This window comes from Marmota marmota, unplaced genomic scaffold (genome assembly GCF_001458135.2).
Source record: "Marmota marmota marmota unplaced genomic scaffold, marMar, whole genome shotgun sequence".
NCBI classification, from domain to species: domain Eukaryota; kingdom Metazoa; phylum Chordata; class Mammalia; order Rodentia; family Sciuridae; genus Marmota; species Marmota marmota.
The window spans coordinates 1,932,579-1,946,565 of NW_026000138.1; the positions used below are offsets into that span (position 1 = coordinate 1,932,579).

Here is a 13,987-nt window from a genome sequence, read left to right on the forward strand (position 1 = left end):
AATCACATGAATATTTAATAAGGAGTAAGTATATTCATGCAGCACACCCAAAAGACAGACTCTTCCAGCATTAAAATGTAAATATTGTCTTTGCTAACTATTTGTATTAAAATAACCACAAGTAGCTGAGTACAATGACACAAGCCTGTCATTGCAATGACTCAGGAGGCTAATGCAGAAGGGTTAAGAGTTCAAGTCCATTGAACAACCAATTAAAAAAAAAAGAGTTCAAGTCCAGCCTCAGCAACTTAAATAGACCTTGTGTCAAAATAAAAATAAAAAGGGCTGGGCCTGGGGTTGTGACTCAGCGGTAGAGCACTCGTCTAGCATGTGCAAGGTACTGGGTTTAAGCCTCAGCACCACATATAAATAAATAAAGGTTTTTTTAAAAAAGAGTTGGGATATAGCTCAGTGAGTGCCCCTCTCCCCATAAATAAATAATCGAGTATTTATGGAAAATTCTCTTTTTAAATATTTATTTTTTAGTTATAGGTAAACACAATATCTTTATTTTTTTTATTTTTACGAGGTGCTGAGGATCGAACCCAGTGCCTCAAGCATGGTACGTGAGTGCTCGACCTCTGAGCCACAACCCCAGCCCTAGAAAATTCTTACAAATATTAACTTTAAATTATTTAGAACTGTGGTGAGATATCAAACCATATGCACAATGTAGAAGTATAACTGAAAACGGTGGTGAGATATCAAACTATATGCACAATGTAGAAATACAACTAACTGCTTTTTTAAAAAAAATTTTTTTTTTAGTTGTAGATGGACACAATATCTTTGTTTCATTTATTTTTTTATGTGGTGTAAATGATCAAACCTCACACATGCGAGGCAAGTGCTCAACCACTGAGTTACAACCCCAGCCCTAACTGCTTCTTGATGTATGATATAAATGCAGCAAGTAAAAATGTCATTGTAAATGCTATAATTACATTGAATTTTTGTCCACCCCTTTAATTAGCTGCTTTTCCACCCAAATTCTGAGAAATTATAACTAGTTAATAGAAGTGACATATAAATAAGGAACAGTAACTTTTCATACAAACATAAGGCAACAGACTGGGGGTGTAGCTCAGTGGTAGAGCACTGGCCTAGCATGTGTGCAAGGTCCTGGGTTCAATCCCCAGTAGAAAAAAAAGAACAGAACAACAAAAAAATGAGACATTACATAGTAAAATGTATCCTTTGAGCTATCTTTCCAACCATGCTTGAAAAGGGAATTGTACTCTTCTAAGTACATTCTTGTCCAGTTTCCCATATTACTAATGAAAAGTATTTGCAAATAGGTTGATTACCCAAGACGAAGAATAAGGTAGGATCTGTTACTACAAGATAAGAATTAATTAGGAATTCTAATTCTTTTGGATCACTGTCTAATACAGAGGTTCTTAACAGGCTTATTTCAAGATTCCAAGGAATTGTGAACCAGAATAGGAAAAAAAATTACATCTTTATTTTCCCAAATCTCCACCTGAAATTTAGTATTTCTTTCACTTATAAATGTAGGCGAAACCTAAAATAAAATGAAATGAAATCCTTAGAACCTTTATTTTGTCACAATAGTAAATACACATTCTGACAGCCTATTGTCACTATAATCTTAAAGTATCGATGGGCAAACAATCTTTCAAGATTATTGATTACTATATTATAATATGATTATTTTTAAATCTGTGATTTCTATTTAGCAACAACGTCACAGGTACTGCTGTGACTGGAATTTTTTTGGTTTTGATGTTTTTGCCTATATTCAAAATTCAAAGAAATGCTAAAATTGCAGAGACATACTAGTGAAAATAAAGATGCACTATTTTTCCAAGAGAGAAAATAAGGTTTATTTATTGAGTTAATTTTACTAACTTAATTTTTTTTAATCCCTGTTTGTTATACATGTTGCAAATTAATTTGATAACACATCAGGCACCAAAACTCCACAAAATTTTATAAAAAGAATTACCCCAATTATCACAGGAGTTTCACTTGCTAAATCTCCAGTCACAAGATTGAGACAACCAAGAGTATGATAATTTTCAGTAGAAATAAAACTGGATTTGATTTGTCCTTGTAACTACAAAAAAAAAAAAAAAAAATTTAGTATGTTCCATATTCACTTTTTCTTTTTTTGCAGAGGGGTACTAGGGATTGAATTCGGGGGCACTCGACCACTGAGCCACATCCCCAGCTCTGTATTATATTTTATTTAGAGACAAGGTCTCAATGAATTGCTTAGCAGCTTACTTTTGCTGAGACTGGTTTTGAACTTGTGATCATCCTGTCTCAGCCTCCTGAGTCACTGGGATTACAGGCATGCGCCACAGTGCCTGGCTACATTTTTTTCCTTATGCTCCACAAAAATCACTTTAAATCAATCAGATATAAATGTATTTTTAAACAGAAATTTATTAAAATGTCACATCAAGCTAGGCATGCTTGTGCACACCTGCAATCCCAGCTACTTGGGAGGCTGAGGCAGGGGGATCACAAATTGGAGGTCAACATTGGCAAATTAATGAAACCCTAGCTCGAAATAAAAAATAAAAGAGATAGGGAAATAGCTCAGTGGTAAAGTGCCCCTGGGCTCAATCTCCAGTATGGAGGATGGGGATGGAAGTCATATTATAGCAGTTCCTAAAATTGCCACCAATATACAGAAACACTGTCTGTATTTATATTAAATTTAAGTTTAAAGAGGACAATATTATTTTGTTTTCTTACCTTTTTGACTGTATCCAAATCTACATTCTCAATTGCTGCATTAAAAAAAGAAAGCAGGCTAAACTTGTGATGTCAATCTATAAAATAATTCAAGTCACCCCTTTATTGTCAAAGTTCATGATTAATAAGTTAAGGCTTACTTTTTAGTATTACCCTTGATCAATAGTATAAATTATAAGCACACATATTGTATTCAGGGTACCAGCCAAGCTGACTGAATGTTCCCCATAGTACAGCTCTGCCCCAACCCCTTTCCATGTTTCTTCCTACCAAGAGGGTCTTCTTATTCTACTGTGAAGCCTTGATCATTTCTCACTCTGCTTTGGAATAGCTCTTTTATTTATCTGGCTCCTTCATTAAACATCAGAAAACTGGATCTTAAACCTTGTGATATACTCAGGACCTAGTAGAGGCCTAGTACATAGGAAAAGTTTTAAAACATTTGTGGAATACATGCTCTGAACCAATTCCTCAGTCTTCCCTGGCTCAAAGGGACATTTGGTCCACACCAATCACTGAATATGTTATCAATTTCTGCTCTACACTATTAACTCTTATATAGTTATTTCCATTTCTAAGTTCATTCACTTCAACAAAAAGCATTTATTTTTCTGCTAGTGTATATATTTCCTCCCCAACTAAGTTATATATTTCTTGAAGGCTATAACCAAATTATATTTCCTCAGATTCCATAGCAGCTGTAACAGAGGAAAGTAAGTGTATTCTGAAAATTTCCAAGTATACTAGAATAAATGCAATTAAAATACAATATTTTTAAAGAGAATATTTGAAAATCTACCTGGAAAACTAAAAATTACTGCTGAAAATTAATAAGAAAATAATGTATTGCATACCTTGCTGGATTTTTACAAGCTGAAGATTTGTAACATAAAAAAATCCATTATTTGTAAGAAGCAACATATAATAGGTACCTATTAAAATGAAATCAAAATCAGTTTCTCTGAAAGTCATGTGGATACAAAATTTAAACCAGTCTCTAGAACTAATTTAAAAATGTGTCAATTTGCTCATTTAAATTCTAATTAAATAATATATTAACATTACAAAGCTTATTTACAAAAGTTGGTTCGTTATTAACTAAAAATGTTAAGTTCTTTGAACCTTTTACATGAAAACTAAACATTATGTTCCAGAAAAAGAGTCAGATATACCAGAATAAATTATATTCCAGTTAATCTTTATTGAAACCAAACTATAATATGCTGAAACCCACAAAAACATTTAAAAAAAAGTCTTCTTGTAAAAATGAGTATAAAACATTATATTTAGGAAAGCATATATTTAATCCTCTGAAAAGTGCTAAGATAAAAAAATTGCTTCTTATTAACTGCATCAAAATTAATCTTAATATAGTGTAGGTAGTATAATAATGAATTTATACTATTTGTTAAAAATGAGTATGAATTTTTTATTGGATATTTAACAGAAGACATGCAAAATAAATTCAAGAAAACTTACCTTCATTTGAACCATCTTTGTCAATAACAAGATTCTGATAGGTATGCTGATGTTCATCATTAGCTTTCTCAACAAAAGCCTAATGACAAATTAATTTCAATAATAAGATTAAACCCAGAAAAAATGCAATGAGGATTATATTCTCTAAGCCCTGGAATATCAATTATCATTACTAATAATTCTGCCTATATTCCAGATACATCAGTTTTAAAATAGAAAACCACTCTGAACAAGTGTATTAAAAAAATTTAAGCTTAATTTTTCAATTCAGTGTTTACTTTGTGTTTCTGAAGTGATATTCTTAAACTTAATGTAAAGAAACATTCTTTTCATTTAAAACACTAGTTAATGGTTTGCTAAAGTTTTAGTTATCTAAGAGATTACTTAAAATTTAGATGATCTTACATTAGTAAGTAATGTTTGCTTAGATGCCACATGAATGAGATGTACGTTGCCACTTCTCTCCCCAACCAAAAGAAACATTCCTCCTTGACACAGGCCAGCTACATCCACTTCAGTATCTGAAAATTTTCAAATCGAAGTTTTGTTATAAACTGCCTTCAAAACCGCTTATTGTCGGAGCTGGAGTTGTGGCTCAGTCATGGCACACTCGTCTGGCAGGTGTGAAGCACTGGGTTGACCACAGCATCACATAAAAATAAGTAAATAAAATAAAGGTATTGTGTCCATCTATACCCCCCAAAATATTTTATTTATTTTTTAATATTTTGTTTATTTAGTTGTAGTTGTACACAATACCTTTATTTTTTATGTGGTGCTGAGGATCGAACCTAGGGCCTCCACGCTAGGCGAGCGCTCTACCCCTGAGCCACAACCCCAGCCTCTAAAAAAAATATGTTTAAAAATTGCTTATTGATGGGGCTAGGGTGGTGGCTCAGTGGTAGAGCACTTGCCTAGCACTGTGTGAGGCACTGGGTTTGATCCTCAGCACCATATAAAAATAAATGAATAAAATAAAGGTAAAATATGTCCATCTACATCCAAAAAATTTTTTAAAAATGCTTATTGTAAATATGAAAAAAAATGGCAAAATTTTGTCACTAAAAAGTCAATGATTTAGGCTGCTTCTAATTATTTTTTTAAAAAAGTTATGATAAAAGTAAAAAACAAAAACACTACTAACTTTAATTTGGTCAACAAATATTTATGGAGCAGTTATTAGGTGCTAAGCATTGTTCTGAACCTTTTGCATATATCTGAAAATAACAAGATTCCCACCATCAAGGAGCTCAAATTCTCAGGCAGAAATAGGTGATAAAACAACATGATAAACAAATTAAAGATTCATGAGAAGGTGATCAGTGTTCCAGAAAAAAGAAAAAGGAAAGCAGGGTAAGAAAAGAGCTTGGAAGAACCATGCATTTTGTGGAATGGATCAGACCACTCAAGAAGATTAGAGGGAGGGAGGAAGTTAGCCAAAGGTATAAAGAGTTCCAGACAGTGGCATAGCTGGGCAAGGGTCATCAGGTGGGGGCTTGCCTGTGTTTACACAACAGCATGAAGACAAAGGGAGCAGAGGGGAGAATTAGAGACAAAAGCAACAGTATGAACTGGCTTATTAACTAAAATTATTCAGCAAAAACTATCTCCACACACATGTATTAAGTTACACAGTCCACTAAATCAGTGGTGATACTGTGAATCTTGTGTTCTGATCATGGTAGATATGTTAAGATTCCATGAATAGAGATTTCTTGCCTCTACAATACAAGTAAGATTACATTTTCAGGGCTGGGGATGTGGCTCAAGCGGTAGCGTGCTTGCCTGGCATGCGCACAGCGCTGGGTTTGATCCTCAGCACCACATACAAAAAAAATAAATAAATAAAATAAAATAAAGATGTTGTGTCCGCCGAAAACTAAAAAATAAATATTAAAAAAAAAAAAAAAAGATTACATTTTCAGGCTGGAGTTATAGCTCAGTGGTACTGTGAGGCACTGAGTTCGAACCTTAGCACCACATAAAAAAATTAATTAAAAAAAAATACCTGCCTTCCGATTCCTTTTAGGTTATCTAAATTCTTAAAGGAAATACTCCAAGCATCACCTTTCTTACAGAAATTACTACTCATGAAAGAAAAGCTTTCATACTATTTCACTAATTTCAACACAATCACTGATTAACCGCTTAATTTATTCTTTTTTAAAAAAATGTTTTTTGGTACCAGGGATTGAACTCAGGGGCACTCAACATTGAGCCACATCCCCAGCCCTATTTTATATTTTATTTAGAGACAGGGTCTCACTGGGTTGCTTAGCACCTTGCTGTTGTTGAGGCTAGGTTTGAACTCATGATCCTCCTGCCTCAGCCTCCCTGGGATTACAGGCATGTGCCACCATGCTTGGTTCCTTAATTTACTCTTAAATTCACATTTACAGGTGGGTGCAGGTGCATGCCTATAATCTCAGCTACTTAAGACACTGAGGCAGGGGGTTGCAAGTTCCAGGCCAGCCTTAGCAACATAGAATACTAAAATATAAAAAGGGATAAGGGTATAGCTCAATGGTAGAGAGCCCCTGTGTTTAACCCTCAGTACCATGCCCCCACATAAAAATACCCTCATCAATGGACTGTGGTTGTGGCTCAGCGGTAGAGCACTCACCTAGCACGAGCAAGGCCCTGGGTTTGATCCTCAGCACCATGTAACAATAAATAAATAAAATAAAGGTATAAAAAAGATACTCCCATCAAAAAGGCAGCCTATGAGAAAGTGTAGCAAAGTATATTTGACTTCCAATGTATATTTTTTATTTATATGTGACAGCAGAAAGCATTACAATTCTTTTTACACAGAGAGCACAATTTTTCATACCTCTGGTTGTATACATAGCATATTCACACCAATTCATGTCTTCATACCTGTACTTTGGATAATAAATGCCCCCACCCTTCCCCTCCAACCCCTCTGCCCTATCTAGAGTTGGTCTATTCCTCCCATGCTCCCTCTCCCTATTCCACTATAAATCAGCTTCCTTATAGCAAAGAAAACATTCAACATTTGGTTTTTCGGGAATGGCTAACTTCACTTAGAATTATCTTCTCTAACTCCATCTAATTACCTGCAAATGCCATGATTTTATTCTTTTATTGCTGAATAATATTCCATTGTGTATATATGCCACATATTTTTTATCCATTCATCTACTGAAGGGCATCTAGGTTGGTTCCACAGTTTAGCTATTGTGAATTGTGCTGCTATAGACATTGATGTGGCTGTGTCCCTGTAGTATTTTGATTTTGTCCTTTGGATATAGACCGAGGAGAGGGATAGCTGGGTCAAATGGTGGTTCCATTCCCAATTCCAATGTATTTCATTAAACTTACCAAATATAAGATGCAATTGAAGTGATCTACACACACTGTCAAGCAGTATCACGGATTGATCTGCTACAATTATAAATCCATCATTTAAGCTGCATGCTTGTATCTTTGGATTCAGAGAGGTCTGTGAGAGGAGAAAGCATGGCCAAAATTAAAACATTTTTATACAAGTTTCATAATAATTGTCAATAGTATCCTCATGGCCCCAAAGACCCAACTTTGAAACTTAACCAAACAGTCCATCTACCTAAGAAGTTGTTACGGTTTAGATAGGAGGTGTCTCCTAAACATGCCTGTTAATGCAGCAATATTCAAAAGTAAAATGGTTGTATTATGAGAATGGTAACCTAATTACTCCAGCCTAGCTTGAATGGACTGACTAGGTGGTAAAGGAAGGCAGGGGAGCATGGCTGGAGAAGGTGAGACACTGGGGTGTCCCTGGAAGGGTGTGTCTTCCCTGTGGTTCTTTCCCCCACACTCTCTCAGCTTCCATCTGCCATGTGCCCTTCTGCCATGACACGCTGCCTCACCTGGACCCAGAGCAATGGAGTCAGCTATCTGTGAACTGAGATAGCTGATACTATGAGCCAAAATAAGCTTTTCCTCCTCTAAGTAATTCCTGTGGGGCATTTTCGTTACAGCGATGCAAAAGCTAAAATATTAGTCATTAAGTTCTTCTTTGTATGGTGTATTTTAAACCCATCCAACGTCCTAAGTAAGGAAACAGTCCTGGAGGGGTAGGGAAGAGTGAGGGATTCCCCCATACAAGTCCTCTTTTTGTAAGAGTAGATCTTATACTATAGGAGACAAAAATTAACATAAATGAGTAAATCAAGATTGGCATAAAGTTTCTTTCATGGCTAAGCTTGAGGAGCTGGGGGCAGGGACTATTTAACTGTGAAATGGTAGATACTCGCCTCTAGAGAAAAGAATCTACATAAAGCTGAATCTACTCGACACCAGCCATGAAAATTTCTGAGGAAATGCCACACTGACTTGCCCACACTTTCCAACTTAACCAGAAAAGGTGATCTTTACGTGAAGCATACTGATTTTCAGATACTGGCAGCTAAGTCAACATCTTAAAAAACACTATGCAAGCCAAATTTCAGTCTTCAGTTTCAGCTTCAGTTGATTAGAGCTTCCCATGAAGATCTATCTAGAAGGAATTGGAATTTATGGTTGAGAACGCTCAGTTGCTTACTAGCTGTGTGCTTGTGAGCAAATGCCTCAACTGCCTCCCTGTGAAACAGGAGTAAAATAACAATACCTACAATACTTACTGCAGGGAGGTTAAATGAATTAATTCATGTTAAGGGTTTACAAGTATCTTGCACATAGCCTATCTCAATAAATGCCAACTGCTCTTAGTTGTCCCTAACACAACAAGATAATCACTTTATCTGTGCCAGTGTCAAGGGTCACCTTCTCCAGGAACAATTTTTGAAAGTTCCACCATATTTGTATCCCTCTTCTATTACTTCAGTCAGTGAAAAGTTACACCAAAGCACTGCAATGAAGCCACTGTGCTCTGATTCTAGGGATCTGTCCACCTTGTTCTCTCCGTTGAGTTGTTCTTCCTTTTTTCCTGAGGCCCAAGTCAAGTGTAGTCAAGTCAAGAGCACGTTATGAGGTGCTCCTTAGACTGCTAAAACCACAATGAGGTCTCCATCTGAATTCCTACCCGATTAACTGTCTCTACTATTCATTTACACTTAGCATACACTGACTTGCACAGTTAAACATCTTTTTTTCTTATTTTGTTTTTTATGTTTTGCTTAAAAAATATATTTTTACAGCTAAATGTCTTCTTTTACTTGTCTTCTGTCTGCCTAACATTAAGGTAAGACCCTAAAATAAAAGGAAAATATGTCCAAGTGCCTAGCATAAGCTCACAGTCATTCTTCAATAGAGACCCTCAGAAGTAACGAGAAGCCTAGGACACTTCCAGTTTTTAAGCCTCCTACTAATATCAAAAAATAAAGAAATGTCTTTTTCTCATTACAGAATGTGTGGTATAACTTAAATGTTTGCTGTTAACAAATAAATAATGTAATGGCAAAAACAAAAAATGCAATTTTGGGCCTGAGGATATGGCTCAGTTGGTAGAACGCTTGACTAGCATGCACAAATCCCTGTATTCAATCCCCAGCACCACCCAAAAAATAAAAGCAATTTGTTTGGACTACTCATAAGATAATTAATATTTACATATCATGTGATCCATGGTCAGCTAATAACAGAATAGTCCAACAAAAGGATGTAAGTTAAAAGCTGCATGAAGAATGACTTCTGGGGCTGAGGTTGTGGCTCAGTGGTGGAGCACTTGCCCAGTGTATGTGAGGCATTGGGTTCAATTCTCAGTACCACATAAAAATAAATAAAGGTATTGTGTCCATCTACCAAAAAAAAAAAAGAATGACTTCTGGCCTGGTGTGGTGATGCCTACAGGGCAAAACCCCATCTCCAAAAAAAAAAAAAAAGAATAATTTCTGATTTATTTTATGGTCGTGGGGAGTGAACCCAAGGCCTCAGGCATAGTATGCAATTACCTCTACCAATGAGCTATATTCCCAGCCCAATTTCTGTTTTTTAAATCCTGTCAGTCAGTTTCTTTGCATACATTTAGAACCTCATTTGAAAAATGTCAAAAGCCTAAATTTTAGGCCCCTTACAAATAAGATCCCCAGAGGATGATCTGTCTTCCATGCTCTAGGAGACATAACTTTGTCTCTAATAGTTGGTCTCTTCTTCCTTTTAATCTTTTTCTTATTAAGAGGATTAAATAATAGCATTGACATGCTAAGGGAACTAGAGGAACCATGGGGTATACTAAGTGACAGAAGGTCAGCTGTACTTTCTTTATAAGAAATCTTTGTTCACCAACATCACCCTATCAGCAGAAACGAAGGACTAGGCTAGGGGCATAGTTCAGTGGTAGAGTGTTTACCTGGGATGTGTTAGGCCCTGGGTTCAATCCCTACCACCTTTCCTTTTTTTGGAGGAGCCCCCCAAAGAAAGGGAAAAAAGAAAAAAAAAGTACTGAAAAGGGAAAATCAGAAACTTAGATGTTATCTCAATACTTAAATGAATAATTAATTAATTAATTAATTAAAAAATAAATAAATAACAAAGACTAGGGATGCAGCTCAGGGGTAAATGGCCTCTGGGGTCCAATCTCTACTACCAAGAAAAAAAAAAGTTGTCAATGAAAGAGTCATTGTCAAAATCTTACCTTTTCAGAGGAGATCTTTGCAAGCAAATCTACTTGATACAAGGAAGTTCCATTTTCATTTCTTGACCCTACACTTAGGTATCCACTTCCTGTATCATCACTTGTTAGCAGCTCAATATCATTCCACATGCTTCTGGAACGGAGTCAGGAAGCACAGTCTTTCCTGTGACAACATGTAAAATTACAAATCAAATTATCTTGTTGCATGGAATTCAGGTCCTTGGGAAGTGTTGGGAGTTGCCCCAGCTCCAAAAACTAACCTCCCCATACCCTGAGAAGAGCTGTCCAATGGTGAGTCCTGGTGACTCACATGATCCTTACCCACCAATCAGAACTTCCCCATCACGGTCCAATGGTGAGTCATGCTGACTCACATGATCCTTACCCACCAATCAGAAAGCACCCCATGCTAGCTGCCAAAACCGTTAAACTGTTTCAACCGTCAGACCATCCCTGGCTCTATAAATATGCAGAGCTGCCTCAATAAACGGGCATTTTCTCTGATGGCAAGCCTTGACCATTCTTTCATTGGTGCCGAAACCCGGGAAGGGGAATTCCTTGCTGCTCAAGGGCCCCCTCTCTCAAGGCTTGCCGTCCTCGTCCACTCTTTGGAGCTCTGGCTCTTCAGTAGGTGAGTTCCCTATTGGGTATCCAACTTCAGATGGGCTACACAGGGGCTTTGACCGTGATCATCCGGCAAACCTCTGACGCCCAATCTGGAGGACAGAACGTACCCCACCACGACCTTCACGGTCACGGTGGACTCTCTGGAACCCGGTTCTTGAGCAGGAGGTACTAAGGGGTGGAAGAACAGGCATTACCCCCCCCCAACCACCCTTGCCATCTCCTGACCTATGGGGGCCTCTTCTTCCCTCCCTGTAGACTCCCCCTTATTAAATTCTGCACACAAGATTGACCTTACTATCAATTAGACAATCAAAATCAATGGCCCCCAGGAGGATCCCTAGATCCCGCAATTCTCAGAGATCTGTTTAACTTCTGCAAGCACTCGAAAAAGTGGAAGGAGATCCCCTATGTTGAGGCTTTTTCTCTTCTTCGTTCTCACCCGACCTATTGGGCAGATGAACCCCCTCCCTACCGACCTCCCCCGTCAGCTCCGTCCAGCCCCTCAGGTGTTCCCCCTGACTCGGCCAACACCTTTAGTTCCCCCTAAACTAGGTCCTGCTCCGTTGTCCCACAAACCATGCCCCCTTAAGAGAGGTTGCTGGAACTGAGGGCATTATCTGGGTACATATCCCGTTCTCTATGAATGACCTCATGCAACTAGACTGAAGGTTGGGCTCACTCACTACAGATCCCACCACTTACATTAGAGAGTTTCAATGGGTCCTCCAGGCTTATAGCCTCACTCACCATGATATATACATGTTATTGGCTAACACTCTCCTTCTTGAGGAACATACCAGAGTCTGGGAACTTGCCAGAGCCCATGCAGATGAAACTCACTGAGTTAATCCTAATCACCCTCCGGGGTCACTTGCTGCCCCAGATCAAACTCCTGACTGGGATTATAATACACAAGCTGGCATACAGAGTAGGGAGTGATTCTCCGCGTGTATTATGACTGGGCTCAAAAAGGCGGCACGTAAGGCTGTCAATTTCCAAAAATTTCAAGTGATTATTCAAAAGTGAGAGGAGACCCCATCAGAATTTCTGGATCGGCTTACGAAAGCCCTTCAGCAGTATACTAACATAGATCCCGAAACCCCAGATGGACGTCATGTCCTTATGACATATTTCCTCTCTCAGAGCTACCCCAACATCCAGGCCAAACTAAAAAAGCTCGAACAAGGCCCTGCCACCCCCGAGACTGAGATCTTGGCAGTAGCCTTTAAAGTTTTTCACAACCGGGATGAGGAAATTGAGCGCCACAAGCACAGGGCCAAACACAATAAATTTCAAATGCTCGCCCAGGTGCTGCAGGGTGCTTCCTTGGGTCGCTGCCCATCACCGAAACCCCACCCCCACCCCCGCTTCAAGTGTGGCAAGGAGGGACGTAGGGCCAAGGCATGCCCCAAACCACGCACTCCATGTAACCCACGCCCTAAATGTCAACAACAAGGTCATTGGGGTTCTGACTGTCCTAGATTTCATAAGAAGCCTATAGCCAGGGAACCCTCTAACCTTTTGGGCATAGCAATCCAAGATTGACGGAGCCTTGGGTCCTTGTCCCCGACCGTAATGATTAATAAACAAGAACCCAGGGTGTGGATTCAGGTGGATGGGTGCAAGGCTGACTTTCTCCTTGACACTGGGGCTAACTTCGCAGTCCTGACAGACTGGAAACAAAAAGTGCCGTCCACCTCTCCTATTATTGGGGTAGAAGGAAAGACCATCTATCCAAAAAAGATGAACCCCTACCCTCAGCGGTAGGGAAGCCCTTTACAATCCTTAAAAAGGCCCTCCTCCGGGCACCCACCCCGCATCTCCCTGACCTCTCCGACCCTTCACCCTCTATGTACATGAAAAACAGGGACAAAATCTGGGCGTTCTGGGTCAGGAATATGGCCCCACATTTGCTCCAGTGGCCTATCTATCCAAACAGCTCAACCCACCGTCAAGGGCTGGCCCCCATGTCTCAGAGCCCTAGCAGGGGCCATGATCTCCAGAAGGAAGCATACAAGCTTACCTTTGGCTCCCCACTAACCATCTCATCTCCTCACCATCTAAAGGATTTCCTCACTTAGAAGGGGCTACAGTCACTTCCTCCTTCCAGGGTTCTATCCCTCCTCGTCTCTCCTTGAAAATCCCTCCATCTCTTTTCAGCCCTGCTCTCCATTAAACCCTGCCTCCCTCCTCCCATCTTCTCCCTCACAAGATCCCATCCACAAATGCCTGGAGGTATTAGAGACGATTTTACCCTGCCCTACCACCATTTCTGAGGGACCCCTGCCCTCTTTGGACCTCGTCTGATTCTCAGATGGTAGCTCCTTTATACATGAAGGGGTTAAAGTAGCGGGGTATGCTGTCGTTTCCCTCTCATCCATCATACAGGCAAAACCTTTCCCACCCAATACCACCAACCAACAAGCTGAACTCGTAGCTGCCACAAGGCATGTGAGCTAGCAGAGGGAAAAACCTTCTCCCTATATACAGATCTCCCATGTAGCCATTTGGAAGAAAGGGGGCTATTGACCACCACAGGGACGGCAGTCATTAATTCCACACTTATTTCTGGCCTAC

At 38.9% G+C, this 13,987-nt stretch overlaps 1 protein-coding gene across 1 annotated transcript in view; it reads right to left on the reverse strand.

Annotated features, from left to right (window-relative positions):
* The window catches only part of Kntc1 (kinetochore associated 1), an 87,951-nt gene that overhangs the window by 69,042 nt on the left and 4,922 nt on the right, over positions 1–13,987 (reverse strand). The window contains 7 exon segments of the mRNA XM_048785481.1: positions 1,970–2,080; positions 2,728–2,762; positions 3,582–3,659; positions 4,207–4,285; positions 4,612–4,727; positions 7,552–7,672; positions 10,784–10,946. Of these exon segments, the coding sequence (XP_048641438.1) occupies positions 1,970–2,080; positions 2,728–2,762; positions 3,582–3,659; positions 4,207–4,285; positions 4,612–4,727; positions 7,552–7,672; positions 10,784–10,912 (669 nt within the window). The 5' untranslated portion in view covers positions 10,913–10,946.